At 36.0% G+C, this 23,207-nt stretch overlaps 2 protein-coding genes across 2 annotated transcripts; both read left to right on the top strand.

Annotated features, from left to right (window-relative positions):
* The first annotated feature begins 1,363 nt into the window (after positions 1-1,363).
* LOC132312110 (7-deoxyloganetic acid glucosyl transferase-like) lies at positions 1,364-3,545 on the top strand. The gene is made up of 2 exons (XM_059810366.1): positions 1,364-2,011; positions 2,428-3,545. The coding sequence occupies exons 1-2, from the start codon at positions 1,486-1,488 to the stop codon at positions 3,354-3,356; spliced, it is 1,455 nt and encodes a 484-aa protein (XP_059666349.1). The 5' UTR covers positions 1,364-1,485; the 3' UTR covers positions 3,357-3,545.
* A 1,420-nt stretch (positions 3,546-4,965) lies between these two features.
* Positions 4,966-22,337, top strand: LOC132312109 (uncharacterized). Its single transcript, XM_059810365.1, has 5 exons — positions 4,966-5,686; positions 6,388-7,267; positions 9,055-9,071; positions 20,175-20,696; positions 21,238-22,337. Exons 1-5 carry the CDS (start codon positions 5,176-5,178, stop codon positions 22,173-22,175), a joined length of 2,868 nt encoding a protein of 955 aa, XP_059666348.1. The 5' UTR covers positions 4,966-5,175; the 3' UTR covers positions 22,176-22,337.
* The last annotated feature ends 870 nt before the right edge of the window (positions 22,338-23,207 follow it).

Below are 23,207 nucleotides of genomic sequence, written 5' to 3'. Positions count from 1 at the left end.
CAGGTTCGCCCACCCTTGGATCCGCCCTTGATTGTAACAATCTTCACCCTGTTTTGTTGTCCTGGACCAAACACTTCCCAAAGGGTTACTCAACTTGGTATACCTCGAGAGTAAGCATTGTTAATTTTGAAATTCCGATGAGTTCACGGGCATCACGACTTTAAAACACGTTGTATCATAAAAATGTATTAAACCTTACATATATCATTTTACATTTTCTATACTATGTGGGATTATGACATCCTGTAACCTGTCAATGTGGTAGCTTGTTGAGTGTCTCGCACCCACCCACATCACACCAACCTACTCATATGCATGTTTTTTTATAATAAAATATCGAAATGTGTAAGTATCAGATTATGTCAACACGGGGCACGTGAATTAGCTACGTGGCTCTTTCAGACGTCAAAAGAAAATCCTCACGTCACACTAGGTTATCAAACCTCAAGAATATGACTCTCGCGTCTTAAGAAAATCCTACCATCATGCTATAGCTAGGTTACAAAACCTCAAAAGTATGACCTTTGAGTCCAAAGAAAACCTTGACGTTGTGTCAAGTTACCAAATCTTAAAAGTATGATTGACTATCTAGTTCAAAAAAAATCTTAATACCTTGTCAGGTCATCAAATTTCAAGAATCGTGACCCTAATAGCATATCAGGTCATCAAATCTCGAGAGTCGACTCTCAAGTCTAAATAAAACCTTAATGTCATGCCAAGTGATCATCGAATCTTGAGAGTGCAACTATGGAGTCCCAAAGGAAATCCCTTAGCTATCCTTGGCCGCCAAACCTCAAGACCCAGCACATGACATGTCCTAGTCTCAAGCCAAGATTGTAAGTTATAAAACAAAAATAAAGGTCGAGCTATCTTAGGTATCTACAATTATAATGATTTTAGATTGGTGGGCGAGAAGTTAGAATATGCTCAAGACAAGTACAACGTTTACTCAAAAAAAGGATGGTGAACATGCATGTGATGTGACAGAGACTCTTGCAATCACCATTAGTACACTGCTTAAAACTATTACTGTTTCAACCGCCGCTTAAACAGACGAACAATAAACCAATTCAACTTTCCCTAGTATTTTCAACTGAGAGGCCGCAGAGGCATCCAGCACATGAAAAACTTCACGGGTCAATTTGAATAGCTGTCTGCCACGCATGATGCAAATAGGGTGACTCATGGTGGATTGGTAGTCATGGGGTGAGAACGAGCAACGACAAAGTTCCCCAACTGAAAAGAAATAATTAAACAAAACTTATCAAATAAAAAATAAAAATAAAATTTAAAGACAAAATGACAAAAACAAAGGGACCCCTGTGATAAGGACTTGGCGGATGACAATTCCTTTCTTTAATTATACAATGTACCGTAAAGAGCTTTTCGACCACAAGTTCTTCGAGTCTGCTATACTTTGAATTACTACAAATTTGGATCTGAAGTAAATCACAGTGAGAAGATCGGAGGATCCAACAAGTTTTAATGGATCATGATCAATCGGCAACACCACTTCCTCCTCACGTGCTCGTCTTCCCGTTGCCGATTCAAGGCCACGTGAACTCCATGCTAAAGCTAGCCGAGCTTCTCTGCCTCGGCAACTTACATGTGACCATGCTCGTCTCCGAGGATAACCACGCCCGCCTCCTCCGCCACACCCATATCCATTCACACTTGGCTCGGTATCCCGGATTTTGTTTCAGGACTATTCCGGATGGCCTCCCTGAGGACCATCCGCGTGCCGGTGGGCCACTTCGGGAGATTTTTTCTTCTATAAAGTCCATCACGGGGCCACTATTCAGAGATATGATGATAGACACCAATTGTTTGGGTACGGAAACAAGGCGGCCTGTGACATGTATCATAGCAGACGGGATCCTGGGTTTTGCTGGTGATTTTGCTATCGAGAGGGGAATTCCACTCATCTATTTTCGCACTGCCAGTGCTTGCTCTTTTTGGGCTTTTTTTTGTTTACCTCAGCTCATTGAAGCTGATGAAATTCCCTTGAAAGGTATGTTCTATTTTTGCCATCTTGTCTGGTTTAGGGGGAAATGGTTTTATAAAGTAGATTGATTCGTTTTTTCATTTTCGTACAGTAGTTTTGTAGCTATTCACGTTGAACACAGAAAACAATTTTTAAATTTATTTGGTCTATCATTTTTGAGATTTTCTGAATATAACTTCATTAAATAATAAGGGTCATTTTTTGACATTTCAACTTCAAAAAGCTGACAGTAGCGATACCATCCAACTTGAACATAGAAAGCAATTTAAAATTTTATTTGGTTGTCATTTTTTAATAATTGCTTTTTAATATTAATATTCTTAAAAACTTATTTCGAGTTTTGTTTGTCTAAAATTTTTGTTTAGAGTTGCATTAACCCGATAACAATGACAATAAATATGTTACTCCTATTATGTGTTTAGGAAATGGCATGGACTTGCTGGTAAAGAGTATACCAGGCATGGAGGGTTTTCTACGACGACGTGACCTTCCGAGTTCTTGCCGTGTCGACGAAGTTAATGATTCACATTTGCAACTCTTCAAAGTCCAGACCAGACGAACCACTCGAGCCCAAGCAGTGATAAAGAACACGTTTGATGAGCTAGAAGGACCCATACTCTCTCAAGTACGCGCCCACTGTCCCAATCTCTTCTCCATCGGACCACTTCACGCGCACCTAAAAGCCAGACTCGCAGTAGAGACCAACTCTTCCCCAAACTCTTCAAGTAGTTTCTGGGAAGAAGATCGAAGTTGTTTGACGTGGCTCGATTCCCAGCCGTCCAAATCTGTGATCTATGTCAGCTTTGGAAGTATCACGGTAGTGACAAGAGATCAACTGTTGGAGTTTTGGCATGGTCTAGTAAATAGTGGACAACGGTTCTTGTGGGTCATGCGACCGGACTCCATCGCCGGAAAAGATGAGGAGAGTCAGATTCCGATTGAGCTTGTGGAGGGCATGAAGGAAAGGGGTTACATGGTGGGATGGGCCCCACAAGAGGAGGTTCTGGCCCACCCATCTGTTGGTGGATTTTTGACTCACAGTGGGTGGAATTCAACTTTGGAGAGCGTTGCCTCGGGTGTGCCAATGATTTGTTGGCCTTACATTGCTGACCAGACTATTAATAGTAGGTTTGTTAGTGAAGTTTGGAAACTTGGTTTGGACATGAAAGATACGTGTGATCGAGTCCTAATTGAGAAGATGGTCAGAGATCTGATGGATGTCAGAAAAGATGAGTTTCAACAACAAGCGAATCAGATGGCAAAGTTGGCCAAAGAAGCTGTGAGTGAAGGTGGCTCATCATACTCTAATTTGGATCGTCTTATTGAGTATATAAAATCAATGATAGAGTGAGTTAGGGGGAAAGATTGTCGGAATATATATTTTTTATTTTTATGAAGGGGGTATTTGTGACTAAAAAAGTACTAAATAGAAAGTCATGGATATAAACTCCCTTTGAATTTTTTTTTTACACAAAACACCCCTCACGAAGGGTATACTCAACTACTTCTGAGACCAAAAAATGCCCCTTATTTACTGATACGCCGTGCTCTTGTTCTGTTCCTTTAGCCCTCATCTTCCACAGGTCTTCTCTCTTTCTTAGCATTCATATCATATTACATCATATAATAACTCATACATATATATATATGATATCTATCTATATTCATTTTCGTACCTTTTTAATAATGGCTAATGAAGCTACTAGTCACAATTAATTAGCCAATTATATTTATACCTTTTAAATTTCAACACGAATAACTTATTATACATCACAATATCAACTAATTTAATTTCTGTCTCTAATGTCGATCGCTGTAGAACAAATATTCTCTTAATACTAATATAATACCTTTTAAATTTCAACACAAATACACTTACACGTTACATTATGAACTAATTAATCTAATATGGTCAATTTTTTAAAAGACAATTAGGTATTCTAATCATAGTTGGAGTGGTGTTGTTCAAATTTATAAATTTGAAAGAGATAATTAGATCTCACTCTTCGTAATTTGTATCTGTTTGTCTTTTTTAAAAACTTGAAGAGGGTATAAGTGTAAATTACCTTATTATTTTAATACAGATGCAAAAGAAAATGAAATCATAATTACAAATTAGGTCTAACTAACAAAATTTGTCCCTTCCTTTTTTATTTTATTTTCATCCATTTTCCTTCTTACCGACAAAGTAATATATAATTCACTACTTGCTATATTATATAAATTTTTGTGTTATGGATTTACTCAAAAATATATACACTTCCAGATGCAACGTCATGTTCAAATAAACAATTAATAAAATCATAAAAATGATGTGTGCAAATCTGCATGACAGGTTTTATATTGTTAAGCAAAAACCAATATTAATATAGATATGGTTAGATAATTATATGTTATATGACCTCTCCCAGAGCAGTTTGATCTACAATTAGATCTCCCGAACAGTTTAATCTATGATTAGATCACCATAAATACTTAAGGGCATTTTTATCTCAATAAATGGTTGAGCACCTCCTGGAATTTCAAAAGGTGAAGTTTATTACAAAGAAGTCTTGAGAATTTTTTACAATTCACCCATTTTTTAAAAATTACTTTAACCAAATTATTTAATTACAAAATTTAATATGTTATTTATATATATAAAGGAAATACTAACTAATAAATAAATACTAAGTGTTTGTGAATTTCAGTTCGCCAAAATAAAATATTTTATTTGGATAAAAAGAGTATAAAACAGAGGAAGACCAATCCAACTCAATTTCCCAGTACTGTGAAATGATATGTGATACATTGTCCACTATCACCAAAAAAGTTGGCAGCTTGTTTTATTTTTTTATAATATATATATCATAAAGCAAAAGATGCCGTAGAAAACTGAAAAAAAATAAATGACACCACCGCCTAACACCACGAATGAAAAAGAAAAGGATCAACTAAACAAAAATAATTGTACAACGCCATGATTCAGCATTTTGATCGTTCTAAGAAAGTAGATGATACTTCAAATATATTATTGGGTGAAAAGACAAGCACGATCTCAAGAATCATGTAAAGCTGACAAAACCCATTAATATTTTTGTCCCCTGACGAAAAATATTGTATATGCTGACAACCCAAAGGCCCTATCTATCAATCTCTTTGAAAATTTCAAACAATTGAAACAGAAACTCATGGATATGGATGATCTCCCACCGCATGTCCTCATCTTCCCTTTACCTCTGCAAGGTCCGGTGAACTCCATGCTGAAGCTCGCCGACCTCTTCTCCCTCGCCGGCCTCCACATCACCTTCCTCCTCACCGACCACATCCATTCTCGCCTCCTCCGTCACACCAATATTCAATCCCATTTCAATCGTTATCCCGGCTTTCGTTTTGAAACAATCTCGGATGGCCTTCCGCCGGAGCACCCCCGCGCCGGTGACCGCTACATGGATGTGTTTGCGTCTTTGAGAGCTGTAGCCAAGCCTTCGTTCAAAGAGTTGCTGACTTCCGGTCGATTAAGCTCCGATTCACGGCGGCCGGTGACGTGTGTCATCGCAGATGGAATTCTGAGCTTTACTCTTGAAGTTGGTGAAGAGATCGGAGTTCCAGTCATTTATTCACGAACGATCAGTGCTTGCTGTCTCTGGGTTTTTTTCTGTCTTCCCAAGCTCATTGAAGCTGGGGAGCTTCCTTTCAAAGGTCAGTCAGCCTAGCTACCTTAATTTCCGTTAATCCTCTGATTGGTTACTGAGAAAATGATTAAAAGGAAAAGCAATTCCCATTTCCATTTTCGAATCAAAAATTCAATTCAACTAAGAAAATTAGTTGTACTAGCCTCGTGAATATATTTCGCTTTCTGGATAATTTTGTGCATTTTCACACTCGTAGAAGTTGGATAACTAACCGTTCTAAATAAGTGGGTTAACTACTTCTATTTCCATTGACCCTATGTTCGGTTACTGAGAAAATGTTGAAAGGAAAAGCAATTCCTTCTTTTGTACATACCTATTTCTGTATTCGAATCAAAACCTAAATTCAACTGTGAAAAGTAATTGTACTATCCTGGAGAAGATATTTAGCTTTCTGGGCTTTTTTATGCATTGCCACATGGATAACTACCTTCTAAATTTAGTGGGTTAGCTACTTTAATTTCCATTGACCCTCCGTTTGGTTACTCAGAAAATGGAAAAATTAAGGAAAATGAATTTATTCTTTTTCTGTTTTGGACATACACAATATTGGGAAAAAAATTCAACTCAACTAAAAAATCACAACTCCCAATGATAATATTTTTTCCTTCTGTTTTCTCATTAACCAAACGAGTGGTCTATCAAAGCAATATGAAAATAGAAAAGATGGACTATTTTTCTGCTTACAGCCTTATACTTGAAAATGTGTAGGAACTGACTTGGATACACTGATAACGAGCGTGCCGGGGACAGAAGATTTTCTCCGGCAACGGGATCTTCCGAGCTTCTGCCGCTCCGGCGACCTAACCGACCCGAGTATCAAACTCCACATGACGGAGGGCCGAGAAACAACCCGAGGCTATGGTCTCATACTCAACACATTCGAAGAGCTAGAAGGACCCATACTCTCTCAGATGCGCACTCTCTGCCCAAATCTCTACCCGATCGGACCACTCCACGCCCACCTGAAAACCCGATTGGCAGCAGCGGAAACGACGTCGTCGTCACCGTTCTCATCAAACAGCTTATGGGAAGAAGACAAGACTTGTATTCAATGGCTGAATTCACAACCTCTGAGATCTGTCATCTATGTAAGCTTTGGAAGTTGTGCTGTCTTAACGAAGGACCAGTTAATGGAGTTTTGGCATGGGTTGGTGAATAGTGGGGTCAGGTTTTTGTGGGTCATACGGCCGGACTCCGTCGTCGGCGAGGATTGGGAGAGTCAGATTCCGGTGGAACTCTCGGAAGAAACCAAAAAGAGGGGGTATACAGTGGGCTGGGCTCCACAGGAGGAGGTGTTGGGCCATAAGGCTGTTGGCGGGTTTTTGACACACAGTGGGTGGAACTCAACTCTGGAGAGTGTCTACGCGGGTGTGCCTATGATCTGTTGGCCCTACTTTGTGGACCAGCAGGTGAATAGTAGGTTTGTTGGGGAGGTTTGGAGGCTTGGGCTGGACATGAAAGACACGTGTAATCGAGTCAAAATTGCGGAGATGGTCAAAGATCTGATGGTGGTGAGGAGGGAAGAGTTTGGGAAATCGGCTGATCGGATGGCGGAGATGGCGAGAAGGAGTGTGAGTGATGGTGGATCGTCCTACAATAATTTGGACCGTCTGATTGAGGACATCAGATTGATGAGCTTGCAGGATAAAAGTCAGGCGTGTTAAGTGGAAACCATTCATCGAAAGAGGTTGAGGAGTGGGGCCGCGGGGTTGTATCAACCAATTATTGAACATGTTTAATCATTAAACGTGGTATGGCCTATATTCTCACACTATTTGAACCATTTACTCTAACACAACAACATTATTGGGAACAAAATAGAAAAGATGGTTTGTATGAAGGATTACCTGCTTCTCGATTTTATTTTTTACAAAATTTGAGGTCCCATGTCTAACAAGTACAGTCTCTGTTGTCTCCATCAAGTACACGCATCAAGACTTGTATAGGCGTGAACATCATTAGGATTTCCAAATTTGTTTTGCAGGCATTAACCAAACTGATTTCATGGCTGGAAGTAATGCGATCTGAACTTGATAGTTTCTTTCATTTGGTATGAGAGCGATACCTTTTGGCTATGTTATCATTTGGTTTTTATGTCTGTAATATTTGTTCAGCGACTGTGTTGTCGTTCTTTTTCTGGCCTGTAATATTTGTTCAGCGACTGTGTCGCCGTTGTCTTTTTGGCCTGTAATATTTCCTTTGTGTTTTTGTTCTACATTATTTTTGGTGGGTGTGTTTCTGTTTGTAATATTTTTCTGATACTGTTTTATTGTTTTTGTGACGTTGGCTGGAATGAAGTGGTAGAATACTACACCCATAAGAATTGAAATGAATAAAGTGTTCAGACTCAAGCGGTTTAACGACTGCTTTAAATATGGGAGAATGTCATTGTGAATTTATACAGTGGGAACAACATTGGCTTTTTTGACGGTAAAAGTGATTCAGACCCGAGTGGTTTCACGACTGCTTTAAAAAAGGCTGAATTTCATCATAAAACCATAATATTTTAGAATGAATTTTTATTTATGCAGAATACTTTGGAGTTGTATAGTTTTGGAAATTTCTATACAAATGAAGAATACTCCAGAGTTGTACAGTTACTGCATATTAAAAAATTCATGTCCAATATATTCTCATACATGCAGTTTATTAAAGTATGAGTATAACTACTATTTTAATGTGTATTTTTAACCAGAGAGTAGCCATAGCATCTTTAGTTGTTGGTTTTATGATATAAAATAAAAAATAAAATAAAGTTTTAATATATGATATTTATATCACATAAAGATTATACATTAAAAAAGGTTATAATTCATTCATAAAAAGTGTTTTATTCTGCCCTACAGGGAATCATTATTTATGAATGAATGTGGATAAAAATGATTTTGGAATTAAACTGACAATGAATACAAATGCTCACATGACTATATCATTATCAGTTTAATATCTTTATTTATTCCATTATGGTAATATTTTTAAAAACATTATTGTATTAAAACCTTTATCCACAGGAAGGTTATAATGACACATTGTTTTGATATGAAATTTTTTAACGTGGGTTAAGAATTTCAATAAAGTTTATTGTATAGTAGAGTAATGTTTAGTATGTTTTCTTTTTACAGTAATTTCATCTGGTTCTGTCAATATTGGTTCATCTCATATCCCATTTTTAACTGGTGATAATTATTCGGATTAGAAGGAGAAAATCCTTCTAACATAGGGGTGCATGGACATTGATTTGGCACTTCGTGTGGATGAACCACCCATCCCCACGGAATCAAGTACGCCAAGTGAAAAGGCTTCTTATGAGAGGTGGGAGCGATCAAATCGCTTAAGTATGTGTCTCATTAAAAGTCATGTTGGGAAAAACATAAGGAGTTCAATTCCTGAATGTACTAAGGCAAAAGAATACATGGCAGCAATTGAACAACAGTTTGTAAGTTCTGATAAAGCATTGGCTAGCACCTTAATGACCAAATCATCATCAATGAAGCATATGGGTAATAAAGGGGTTCGTGAGCATATTATGGAAATGAGAGATATAGCTGCCCAAATGAACTCATTGGAGTTCACTTTTCAGAGACATTCCTTGTCCAATTTATACTCAACTCCCTGCCTGCTGAATATGGGTCATTCAAGATTTCTTATAACACACATAAGGAAAAATGGTCAGTTAATAAATTGCTTACCATGTGTGTTTAAGAGAAGGGGAGATTGAATCAGGAGAAGCTAGAAAGTGCTCACCTAGCGACTCATGGAAAGGGACATATCAAAAAGGGTGTGCAATTTAAGAAAAAGGGGAATGTCAACTAGCAAAGTTGACGATAAGGGTACCATCAAGTGCTTCTTCTGCAAAAAGAAAGGGCACATGAAAAAGGAATGCCCTAAGTATAAGGCTTGGCTGCTTAAAAAGGGTAATCTCTTTTCCTTTGTGTGTTATGAATCAAATGTAGTTAATACATTTAATAATACTTGGTGGATTGATTCTGGTTCTGCAATTCACATTGCCAATACCATGCAGGGTTCAATCAACCTAAGGAGACCGACGAAAAGTGAACGTTTCATCTATTCGGGAAATAAGATGAGTTCACATATGGAGGCGGTAGTTAATACATTTAATAATACTTACATTAGAACTTGAAAGAACTTTTTATATTCCAACTTTTTCTAAAAATTTGATTTCTATTTCGAAACTTGTTGGATTTGGTTTTAGTTTTAATTTCTTTAATACTTCTTTAAGTATTGTAAAAGATTCTGTTGTTATTGGTAATGGTGTTTTGGTTGATGGTTTATATAAATTAGATTTAAACCCTAATATTGCTCATAACAACTTAACCTTGCATAGAAATATTGGCATCAAGCGTAAGGCTAAAACAGAGAAATCTTCTTCATTATGGCACAGGAGATTAGGACATATCTCCTTACAAAGAATTAAAAGATTAGTAAATGATGGAGTACTTGATACTCTTGATTTTTCTGGTTTTGGTATTTGTGTGGACTGCATAAAGGGTAAGTAGACTAACAAAACCAATAAGGGTGCCAGAAAGAGTTCTCAAGTTTTAGAGATCATATACACTGATATATGTGGACCTTTTCAAATTTCATGTTTCAATGGTCAAAAATATTTTGTCACCTTTATTGACGATTGCATGCGTTTTATGTATCTTTACCTTCTAAATGATAAAAGTGAAGCACTTGATGCTTTTAAACCATATAAGGTGGAGGTAGAGAAACAAAGGGAAAAACAAATCAAGATAGTGCTATCGGATAGAGGAGGAGAATATTATGGTAGATATACAAAACAAGGACAAAGACCAGGTCCATTTGCAAAATTCCTTATGGAGAATAGCATTATAGCACAATATTCGATGTCAGGCACACCAGAACAAAATGGTGTAGCAGAAAGAAGGAATCGAACGCTAATGGACATGGTAAAAAGTATGATTAGTAATTCTTCTCTCCCTTTATCTCTATGGAATGAGGCCTTAAAAACCACTGTGTATATCTTAAACAGGGTTCCAACCAAATCGGTTCCAAAAACACCCTTTGAGTTATGGAATGGTTGGAAACCAAGTTTAGAACACTTACACATATGGGGTTGTTCAGTTGAGGTCAGGGTGTACAATCCTATAGAGAAAAAGTTGGACTTAAAGACAATAAATGGGTTTTTATTAACTATGCAGAAAAGTCCAAGGGGTTCAAGTTTTATTATCCTTCACATAAACCTATTATTGTTGAGGCGAGAAATGCTAGGTTTCTTGAGGATGTTGACATTAGTGGGAGTGAACAACCTCGAAATTTAATTTTTAAGGAAACACGGGATTTGATTGTTAGACCTGTGACTAAAGAACCTTTACTTGTACTTCAAGATATTTCTCAAGATGTTATTATGGAAGAACAGGTAAATCAAGAAGTTCCTACTCACGAGAATCCTATTGTCAATGAACTTGTTCTAAATGAACAGATAGAGTTAAAAAGGTCCTCAAGAGTAAGAAAACCTGCAATCCCCTCTGATTATGTTGTATATCTACAAGAAATTGACCATGATATTGGAATTGATAAAGACCCAATTACGTTTTCACAAGCCATGAACGGAGAAAATTCAAGGTTATGGTATGATGCCATGTTAGAGGAACTAGACTCTATGGCTAAAAATCAAGTCTGTGATTTGGTTCAATTGCCAGAAGGGGCTAATGCGGTTGGCTGTAAATGGGTTTATAAGACTAAAAGAGACCCAAAAGGCAAGATTGAACGATATAAGGCCAGACTTGTAGCCAAAGGGTATACCCAAAGGGAAGGCATTGATTACCATGATACATTTTCTTTCGTTTCTACAAAGGATTCCCTTTGTATTATCATGGCATTGGTAGCTCATTTTGATTTAAAGTTACATCAAATGGATGTGAAAACGGCATTTCTTAATGGGGACTTAAATGAGGAGGTATACATGAAACAACCTGAAGGTTTTCATTCAGATAAAGAAAACAATATGGTTTGCAAACTCAAGAAATCCATATATGGGTTGAAACAAGCTTCATGTCAGTGGTATTACAAATTTCATGATGTTATCTCTTCTTTTGGGTTTAAAGAGAACATCGTTGATCAATGTATATACCTTAAGGTTAGTGGGAGTAAGTTCGGGTTGTGCTTCAAGTGTTGCTCCTATTGTCAAGGGTGACAAATTCAGTCTAAATCAGTGCCCAAGAAATGATTTGGAAAGGGAAGAGATGGAAGTCATTCCTTATGCATCTGCAGTAGGATGTCTAATGTATGTGCAAGTATGCACTAGACCAGACATTGCATTTGCAGTAGGAATGTTAGGCAGATACCAAAGTAATCCAGGAATGGATCATTGACGAGCTGCAAAGAAAGTGATGCGATATCTACAAGGAACAAAGGATTACATGCTGACATACAAAAGATCAGATCTTTTGGAAGTGGTTGGATATTCTGATTCTGATTTTAGAGGATGCATTGACTCTAGAAAGTCAACATCAGGATATGTATTCCTCTTTGCAGGAGGAGCTATCTCATGGAAAAGCTTAAAACATAAATCAATCACTTCCTCTACTATGGAGGCGGAGTACGTAGCATGTTATGAGGCTACAGGACATGCCTTATGGTTACGGAATTTTATCACAGGTATTAAAATTGTGGATTCCATCTCTAAGCCATTGAGAATCTATTGTGATAATTCCGCTGCAGTTCGTTTCTGTAACAACAATACAAGTAGGAGTTCAAATAGGTGGATTGATATAAAGTTCCTTGTTGTTAAAGAAAAAGTTCAGAATCATCAACTGTTAGTAGATTACATAGGAACAAGGTCAATGATCGTAGATCATATGACAAAAGGTTTGCCACCCAAATTGTATAAAGAACATGTAGGACATATGGGGCTTATTGATATGTCTTGTGTTTGATTTACTGAGACGCTTTAAAGTTTGCAATTGCATTTATATTATGATGATTCTTAGTTTTTTTTTATTTGTCATTTTTAAGGAAGTATACATTAAGTTTATAAATGACAAATTATCCTTTTGGATAATAAAGTAGGACCTTAGAATGGGCTTATGGGAGCTTATTCATACAGATAGTCCATTGGGACAATAAAGTTGACTTCCTTGAATAGTTTTTGAAATAATTATTTATAAAGTACAACCACATAAAGATGTTTATCTAAAAAAAGACAGTGATATAATGATACATGGAAGATAATACTCATTTGTATAGTGTAATTTCCGCCATGATTTATACACTGAAATTCTATAGATAAAAATTTTTTAGTTCTCAAACCCACAAGGGTAATGAATGTGTTAATATTGGCCAAGTGGGAGATTGTTGGACACGTTTATTCATTAAACGTGGTGTGGCTTATATTCTCACACTATTCTAACCACTTACACTAACACAACGTTACTGGGAAGTTACGACTACGTGGTTTTTAGGAAGTTACGGTGGTTTTATAATAACTGCCATTTTGAATTAAAATAGAAAAGAGGACTTGTATGATAGATTACTTGCTTCTCGATTTTATTTTTTACAGAATCCTACAGAGGTCCCATATCTAACAAGTACACGCATCGAGACTTGTACAGGCGTTAACATCATTAGGATTTCCAAATTTGTTTTGCAGGCATTAACCAAACTGATTTCATGGCTGGAGGTAATGCGATCTCTTTAGACTTGATAGTTTCTTTCACCAATGACTCCTCATTGTTCAAGAAAATGTTAGGTCTCCAAAATTAATGATAGATTTGTTTATTGAAAGCAACATAAATAGATTTGTTTAGATATTGTGTCTATTTTCATCTTTTCAGCATAGGAATTACTCTCTGTCCTAAAATATTTAGACATTTTGAAAAATATGATTTATAATTTTCATAATGTCGTATTTTTTTCATATATTTTTTTATTATCAATTTTGTAAATTGTGATTCACAATTATATAAATTATAATTTACGAAGCAAGCATTAAAAAAAAGAGATGGGGGATAGGACTAATTTTGTCAATAATGTCACATCATATTTGGTGGAGGGAAAAAAATATCATTTTTGATTGGACATACGGACGACATACCATCCATGCGATAAGAGTCATAAGACAAGTTAATTGCAATTGGGGTTCTGGCAACATGAATTTACGGTTTTTACTCTCTTTTTTATTTTATATGTGAAATTGTTCACTATATTTAACTTGATGAAGTCATTTTTAATGACATCATTCTATGTTATTTTTGAAGTTGTCAAATTATATATATATTTTTTAACTTTGTTACTTTTTAGATAACCAGTATTCCTCATTTCAGTTGAAAATATAATAGAATTAGAAACCAGCAAAGCCTATGAAATTTAAAAACTTCATTTTTCTCTATAAAAACAAAAAGTATAATTAAATAAATAAACATAAAACAAGCAAAGAAAACAAAATTTTAAATTCCGACATGATTTTCCTTAGGGGTGTGTTTGGTTATATGGAAGTAACATGAAAGAAAAAGAAATAATTTTTTTTAAATATTTAGAAGTTTGGTTAGAAGAAAAATAAATTTTTTTAAAAAAGTACTAAGTTTCCCACAATTTTCTTCAAAATGTTTTCGGTAGAAATTACATAAAAATTTCAGAATCACAGTTAAAAATGTGAGAGCATGTGAGTTTGTACCAAAAAATAAAAACATTTGCCGCTAGACAAAAATATAATCTGAAGTGATTATGTCTATCCTTGCATAGGATTGTCTCTATTATTTTTTATTTTATTTTTTTAATTGATAAGAAACTCAGACACTCGTTTGTTCTTAAAAAGGGTTGAACATTCACCATTCATAATATTACTATAATACAATGCTATTGACAAACGAAAGAGAATAAATTGTGGAGCTAGTATTTTATCATCCTTGTAAAAAAATGAAAAGAACAAAAAAAAAAAAAAAAATGCAAAGTAAAATCTTATTCTAGATGAGTAATTTTTAAGAGCGTTACACAATTTGAATGTGGGTCTCAAGTGTCAAAAATTAAAAAGATATAAATATCCTCTCCTTTATTACTCATCCTTTATTTTTCTATAATACATATTCCTATATAATCCATATCTAAAATACGGTCGTCCATATGATAATTATACATCTAAACAAATGTCAGAATGGTGTAGGAATAGGTTAGTGGGCTGGAATGGTTTCTAAAAGGTATTGTACGCTCTTGGCTTGGGAATGGATTGAATTTTTTATTGAGAGAACAAAAAAAAAAAAAAAAAAAAAAAAAAAAAAAATTGTCCATTGAAGAGGGAGGTGGCAACAACCAATCAAATTGAATTTCTCTTACTAATTACCGTATCTTGTATCTTTTATCTTTTATTATATATGTGCACACATGCGTGTATATTATATATATATATATATATATATATATATATATATATATATATATACTTTCCTTGAAGACATTATCCATTCTCTGAGTATCTCTTTAAAATTAAACCGAAGTCTACAATTAAAGTAAAGAAAATTAAGGTTCTTATGTAAGAGAGTGAGGGGGGAACAAAGAGGCATACTTATAAAAAAATTGAATTGAAGTTATTGAGTGATACTGAAATTTGAATTTAATAAGGAGTTAATTATTTTTTCTCTCTATCATATATTTTCATAAGAAAATTACTTTTAAAAATATCCAACAGCCAAATAAGCAGCCACCAAAAGTACCAAATAACCAGCCTCCTGATTCGAGTCTTCCAAGATGCTACATTATTTAGCATGACAATGTTTAGCTACTCATCACTGAGTAGTTTCACTTTATTCACTCCTTATGTGTTCCAATAACGAAATAACACATCAACTTTAATAACAAAATCAGTAAAATAATAAAATAAAATAAGAAGAAAGTCGGATCCACTCGTTTTAATTTAGTAACTCTTTTATCTTTCCTTTTTCATCAATTCTCTCCTCTCTCCATTGTTCTTCTTCTTCTTCTTCACCCTTTCTCTTTTATTTCTCTTTTCCATCCTTTCCCAAACTCACGCCCTCCTCTCTCTCCACTCTTCTTCTTCTTTTCACCTCCATGGGACATCATCAATTAATGAGCGAACATGTTTGATTCGTGTTTGGGTTATTTTTCTTTTTCCTCTCGTGCTCCATTGAACATCATCACTCAACAGACAAGCAAGAATTGTGGGTTCAACTATGTCTTATAGTGGAGGTATGATTTAATTCTTTGCTTTGTACATTTAGGGTTTAATTTTTAGAAAGAGGCTTTTAATCATCATTCAATAAATTAATTACATGATGCTTACAGAGTAGCCTTTTAATTAGAGCACACATCAAAGATGACAAGGAATTTAATTTCATAAGTGACACGTCCATCCAGACTCTCATAAAACCAATACAAAAGAAATGAGAGGAATATATATAAAAATGGGTTTAACTAGGTTTTATTCTTGAGGTTGAAAGCAATTTCATAGAAGAAACAATCACAGATATATGGTTATGTCATAAAAGATTTGCTGAGGGGTCAGGCTAAGGTCCAACAACAAGAACGAGTCGGTTACTTATTTATATGTTCTAAGTATTTTTGCACTGCTAAGAGAAAAGAGTTACCCAATTAAAACGAATCGATCCGATTTTCTTCTTTTTTATTATTTTGCTAATTTTATTATTAAAGCTGATGTGTTATTTTGTTATTGAAACACTTAAGGGGTGAGCAGGGAGAAGTTATTCACTAGTGAGTAGTTAAGCATTGTCCATAAGGTAATTTACACAAACCTCCTATATGGTTTGCCATGGACCTTCCTTCCTGTTTCAGAAATTACTCAGACCTCCCCTAATTTTAAAAATATCCTACACGGACCTCCCTTATGTGTGACGAACTGTCAAATATACTAACGAACCTGGCTAATTTACTGAAATGCCCTTAATTTTTTGTGATAAATTACTGAAGTACCCTCTATATATGTAAGGGGGGAGAAAAAACAACAACAAAAAAAATTAAATCTTAAAACCATGGGCGCCACTGCCATCTCTGTTTCCCTCCGTCTTTATCTGTGTGTTTATATATATATATATATTTGTTGCCTATCTACGAAGCGATCAATCCAGAGAAAGAATTCTTGCTTAGAACAAGCTTGTTCAACGAAATAAGGCGTCCAAAGCTCGCTGGAATATGACCTGTGAATCGATTACTCGAAGCATCCAAAACTTGGAGCCCGGATAGTGATGACAATGAATTAGGTAGGGGACCCTCCTGCAATTCTTGCTTCTCCAGCTTAGATTGTACAATCCTCCATCCTTATCTTTTTCATTCAATTCGGTAAAAAATATATATCAGATCAATTCTTAAATTAATTTTAAAAAATTAATATAAAACAAAACAAAATAATAACACACTGGAATTGGGTTTTTCATGACCAGGTTCCGCCACACAGATCACACCCAATCGCAATTTTGATTTCCAAAATAAAAACCAAATTATACAGATCAAACCCAATTTTGATTTCCAAAATAAAAACAAAATCACACGGATCAAATGCAATTTGCAGCCACCATTCCTTTTGCCGGAATTAGGTTTTTCATGACCAGGTTCATGAATTGGGTTTCGTAATAATGTGCGAGGAGAAAAGCTTTTCAAAGAAAATCTGATCTTTCACCATCGCTTATGTAACCACGGTGCTTGATGCGAGAACAAAAGAATCAGAAGAGGCAATCTTTCTTGATGGTCCTTCCTTATGGGAATGATGTTGACTGTTGAGCTGTTATCCGCCTTGCCCTGGCCTCACCTCAAACTCTTCGAAGCCAGAAGCACCATCGGCTATTGGTTGCCTCATAATATAATATCACGTGTGTATGTGTGTGTGTGTATATATATCTTTTATCTTAATTAAATATGTAATTATATAGGGACAAGGGTATTTTAGGAATTTTAGTAAAAATAGTAAATGACGTCATTAATTTTCGTCGTTGAGTCTATCAGAAGGGAGGTCCATGTAGGATTTTTTCATTCTTAGAGAGGTCCGAGTAATTTCTCAAACTCGAGAGAAATTCTTGTAATTATAACAAATTATAGAAAAAGTTTGTGTAAATTACCCATATCCTTATTAGTATTGTTTATATATATATTTTTTTTGGTTGTAACTTATAAATTTTACATTATAAAAAATTAAATGGTCCTTATTTAGAAAAACTTATCACCAATGCCGCCATCAACTAATCATACCTTTTGTCAGACAAATAAAAATAAAAATACTTTAGTTTTGTAATTCATATCATAAGTTATAGATATCAGGGTTAAGTGTAAAAAATTTCCCTGATGGGAGTTTTGCAACTAACCCCTCAGAACTACAAGTAACTCCCCTGAATTTTTATTTTTTTGCAATTTGCCTACTCAGGCCACCGGAAAAGAAAAAAGACAAATTTGCCCTTATTAAAAAACAATGCAGTTTAAAATAATGTTGACTTAAATTGCTGACGTGGCAAATTTAATGTTGACTTAAATTGCTGCAGGTTCTACGACATCGTCTGATTCGGCTTCTCCCAACATTCCCAGCAACAATGTTTTTACTGACGAACACGAGGACGGCAACGACGATGATGGCAAGCGAGAAGGTGTGATTCAAACCCAGAATACACAAAATACCCTTTTGATTTATATGTATATACATCCCAATTAATACAACCCAATCAAACCCAGAACATCTACTTAGTTTATTTGTATAATCATTCGTGTACATATATGTAGAGAGAGAAAATGGGTGTTCTTCTGTATTGGATTGAGTTGAATTATTAAAAAATTATCCCTTAGTGAATCGACGGTGATGGTACAGACTTGCGGCAGAGAAAGTGTGTTGTATATACGCTGTGAATAAGATTACAACACCAGACGGTAATTCTCGAGGGATTGATCCGAAGAAAAAATATGTTGTTTCGCCTCTTATAGTTGCAAAGAATGAAGTCGTCTTTTTTGTAAAGCAAGTTGTGAGTGATGTTAATATGGCTAGGCCACTATTTGTTGAAGGTTGCATATGAGACGTGGGCATAAACGTGATGGATTTGGGAAATCAGTCCAGTGATTATAAGCACACAAGATAAAATTAAATCAGTCACCATTACTCCTGCTAATGATTAGCGTGAGTTTGGAGAATAAGATGATCTCCAATTACTAATAAACAAAGTTGATGAGCCAGTTGTTAATGGATGGATGAATTGGAGTCAAATCCCTAATTCTTTAGAGTTGCAGAGGAGACAGAGTAAAGAAGGGAGGCCAAATCCCTAATTCTTTAGAACCCTAATTTCAGAAAATCCCAAAAATTTCAATCCATTGACACATGACATATGACCACTCATAGATGTTGAGAGAAGGGAAGTTGCCGGAGACAGAGGATGACCGAAATCGCCCGGCGGCAAGCTCACCACCACCATCAACGTGGAGAATTTTCCTCATACCGAGACCTCCACATGAACAACTTCGAATCAAGAATCCGTGCTCACTACCAATCCTCACCGCTCGCTGAACCGAAAAATGGCAAACCCAGTTCGGTACTGATTTTCCCTTGCTCCACCACCGTTCTTAATCACGTTTTCTATTGTTGCTGCCTGTCAAGCACTGACATCCTCTTCACCATCATCGGTGTTCGTGGCTGAGGCGAAGGGCAATTAAGGCCGTCTGATGATCGCTCGTTCCCTCTCTTTACGCTCATACCTGTTGATTTCAAAACCACCGCCGTTCATCCCGCTCCGGTGAGTTTTGACTGACCCAACAACGACCTCCGTTCATCCCGCTCCGGTGAGTTTTGACTGACCCAACAACGACCTCCATTCATCCCGTTCCGGTAAGTTTCGACTGACCCAGCAGCGAGCTCCAAGCTAGCATGACCCAGTAAAGATTAGTTTTGACAGAACGCGAGCTCACAACCTGTGTATATTCTCCGGTGACCAAACCAGCCGGTTAAAGCCATGTTTGGATAACCACAAGGTTAAAGCCAAGTTTGGATATTGGAGACAAAGGTTAGAAATTTAAGGGTACTTTTGTCTTTTCATGTTTATAAGGACAGTATAGTCTTTTTAAAAAAAAGAATCAAATTTATCGGTTAATCGTCATCGAACTTTGGCCGGATGAGGTGATCTGCAACATTTTTACATAGTTCAGAGAGACTTTTTATATTTTTTGTAATTTAGAGAGTTAGTTGCAAGTTTTTTCATAGTTTAAGAGAGTTTTTTAAAATTAACCTTGGATACCATATGATTAATACAACATACAACAAGGTAATAAAGTATTTCTTGTCCACGTCAATCACATACTACCAAAAAAGTAAGATATTTCTTGTCCTCATCAAGGAAAGGAAATCAAATTGCTCTTGTCCACCTGACCATAATGAGTCCATGGTTGGACAAGCCATTTCCCCGTCTTTACTCCGAGCTCTAGCACAACTTTTTGATTATAATACCACTAGAAATTTCAATTTGAATTTTTTTTTTTTTCAAAAAACCAACACTCCGACCAGTTTCATTGCAATCCCACAGTAACTTTAATGGATCATCAAGAACCAGAGCTACTGCCTCCTCATGTACTCATCTTCCCCTTTCCGGGACAGGGTCATGTCAACAGCATGCTCAAGCTCGCCGAGCTCCTCTGTCTCGCCGGCCTCCACGTCACTTTCCTCCTCACCAACCATACCCACGATCGCCTCCTACGTTATGCCAACGTTCAGTCCTCTTTCAGTCGATATCCCGGATTCAGATTCGAAACCATCCCCGACGGCCTTCCGTCAGAACACCCACGTTCCATCGACCGACTCATGGAGTTGTTTGATTCTCTAAAACACACTGCGAAACCACTTCTCAAGGAAATTATGCTTTCCACTCATGTCGGTGAACGTCGGCCGGTGACTTGCGTCATAGCCGACGGAGTACTGGGTTTTACAATTGATGCTGCGGAAGAGGTTAGCGTTCCAATTATTTATTTCCGTACAGTAAGTGCCTGTGCTTTCTGGACTTATTTTTGCATCCCACAACTCATTGAAGCTGGAGAGCTTCCCTTCAAAGGTACCTCTCCTCTTTATTAGTATCCATCTTTGTCTTATTTTTATGAGTAGGATGGCACATTTTTTTTATATATATAAATAATAATAAAAAGTCCAAAAATTCAATATATTCAACTATTTTATTTAAGTAAAAAATAATGTATCACAAAAATAATGTCTTCCTTACTTACAATAATTCGTGTTCCATGACGAGACGATAAATCTCTTTTTTACTCAATCATATCATATGTTTCCTCTTTAATAACTCTCACCATGAAATAGGATACTTTTTTTTTTTGGTACCCTCTTGTGCCAAGTACAAAATTTGTATATAATGAAGTAATAATAACTTTAAATTGAAAATGTAAAATTTATGTAAATATGTTGAATTTTAAAACATAAATGTATTGCATAATCGATAGGTTTATGTATTTTGTCACATAACTGTGTTGCATTATTGATAAAATGATTGTATTAGGCACACTACGAGTCCATAAGACTGCGACAAATTTATAAATATGTTCTATGCCTTCTCAGACATATATGAAACAAATTAACTGTAGGTAACGAGATGGAGGAAGCTATAGAGAATGTACCGGGAATGGAAGATTATCTCCGACGTCGTGATCTCCCGAGTTTTTGCCGGGTGGGTGATTTGGCAGACCCGGGTATCCGAATGGTGATTGATGAAACCCAGAATACCACTCGAGTCCAAGCTCTGATACTCAACACGTTTGAGGACCTAGAAGGACCCATACTCGCTCACATACGCACCCGTTGTCCAAAACTCTATACCATCGGACCACTTCACTTGCACGTGAAGACTAGACTCACACAAGAAACAAAGTCATCATCTTCAAACAGTACTACGTGTTTATGGGAACAAGATCGGAGTTGCCTGACGTGGCTCGATTCTCAGCCGTTAAAATCTGTGATCTACGTGAGCTTTGGAAGCGTTACACCGATGACGAAGGACCAAGTCATGGAGTTTTGTCACGGTTTGGTGAATAGCGGGAAACGGTTCTTGTGGGTCATACGACCGGACTCTGTTAAGGGTTGGGAGGGTCAGATTCCGGCGGCGGTCAGGGAGGGGACCAAGGAGAGGGGGTATATAGTGGGCTGGGCTCCACAGGAGGAGGTGTTGGCCCACCAAGCTGTGGGTGGGTTTTTGACCCACAGTGGATGGAACTCAACTTTGGAGAGTATGGTCGTTGGAGTGCCCATGATTTGTTGGCCATATTTTGGTGACCAGCAGGTGAACAGTAGGTTTGTGAGTGAGGTTTGGAAGCTTGGTTTGGACATGAAGGACACGTGTGATAGAGTTGTGGTTGAGAAGATGCTCAGAGATCTCATGGAGGAGAGGAAGGATGAGTTCATGGTATCGGCGGATCAAATGGGGAAAATGGCGAGAGAATCTGTGAGTGAAGGTGGGTCCTCTTACTGTAATCTGGACCGTTTGATTGATGACATAAGATTGATGATTGTGGGAGGAGAAACATAGGCTCAGTTTGTCCTCAAATTGAAGGTTCTTTTTCTCGAACATTCATAAGGATAGATGTATCTCTTTGTCAAAAGACTCAAAACAATGAATGTTGAGCTTTCAATTGATTTGTTTAGTGAAGTGTATAAATAAAGTTTCGTCTTTAGTTTGTTGATTGATCAATAGTGGACTGTGACAAGTGTAAATTTATGAATTCTATAGTTGTTCTTCTATACTTCGAACAAAATAATGAAAATTTTTAAAAAAACTAAACTAAAAATGATATAGAATAAACAGGATCGAACCGTACAAGATTTAAACTAGTGAATCAAAATTAAAAACCAAAATTTAAGGAAGCAGAGCTTTTAAAACAATTTGAATAATTTTCTTTTCAAATAATGGAAAAAAATCTTGAAAGGAAAAGAATCCACCACCACGGCTTACTATAAATAAATTTATGTAATTTTTTTTTTTTTTTCTATTGTAAGCAAATCAGCTCACCAGTCCAATTACAACTTAGAAAGATCAAAGAAAATAATAGCGTGAAATAACACTTGCTTGAGAATATATTTTACTTAATCTGATATATCTTTGGTAAATAGAATAAGCATTCTCTGAATTACCAGGCAAACGCGAAGGATCCTCCTCTTAATTTTTTAATCAAAATAAGAATACAGAATGGAAGAGTAAAATAATATTCTAAAAAGAAATTTTCATAAAAATATTAAACTAAATTTACTTATATTTCAGCCATGGTAAATGGCTTCATCACTACCTTAAGAAGGGGTTTTAAGTTAGCATACTTACAACAAAATAAAACATAAAATTAAAAATGCACAAAAGAAATTCAAGATAAAAATTCTAAACTGTTATTATTTTCTCTCACTAACTTTATACATCAAACATCCTCTACATATGTCCTTATTTAGAGAAGTTAGAATTGGACGATTAGGATGGGAAAATTCTAATTACAGAAGTAAAAATAAAATAAAATAAAATCTTACTAAAATCTTGCTACTTTCTAATTTGAAATTATATGCTTTCCAATCCGGC

Source organism: Cornus florida, unplaced genomic scaffold (genome assembly GCF_030987335.1).
Source record: "Cornus florida cultivar Cherokee Brave unplaced genomic scaffold, ASM3098733v1 CherokeeBrave_3.0.0_Hap2_Chr06, whole genome shotgun sequence".
Taxonomy (NCBI): Eukaryota; Viridiplantae; Streptophyta; class Magnoliopsida; order Cornales; family Cornaceae; genus Cornus; species Cornus florida.
The sequence above is the reverse complement of the archived record's forward strand: the minus strand, read 5'-3'. Positions and strand labels throughout refer to the sequence as shown.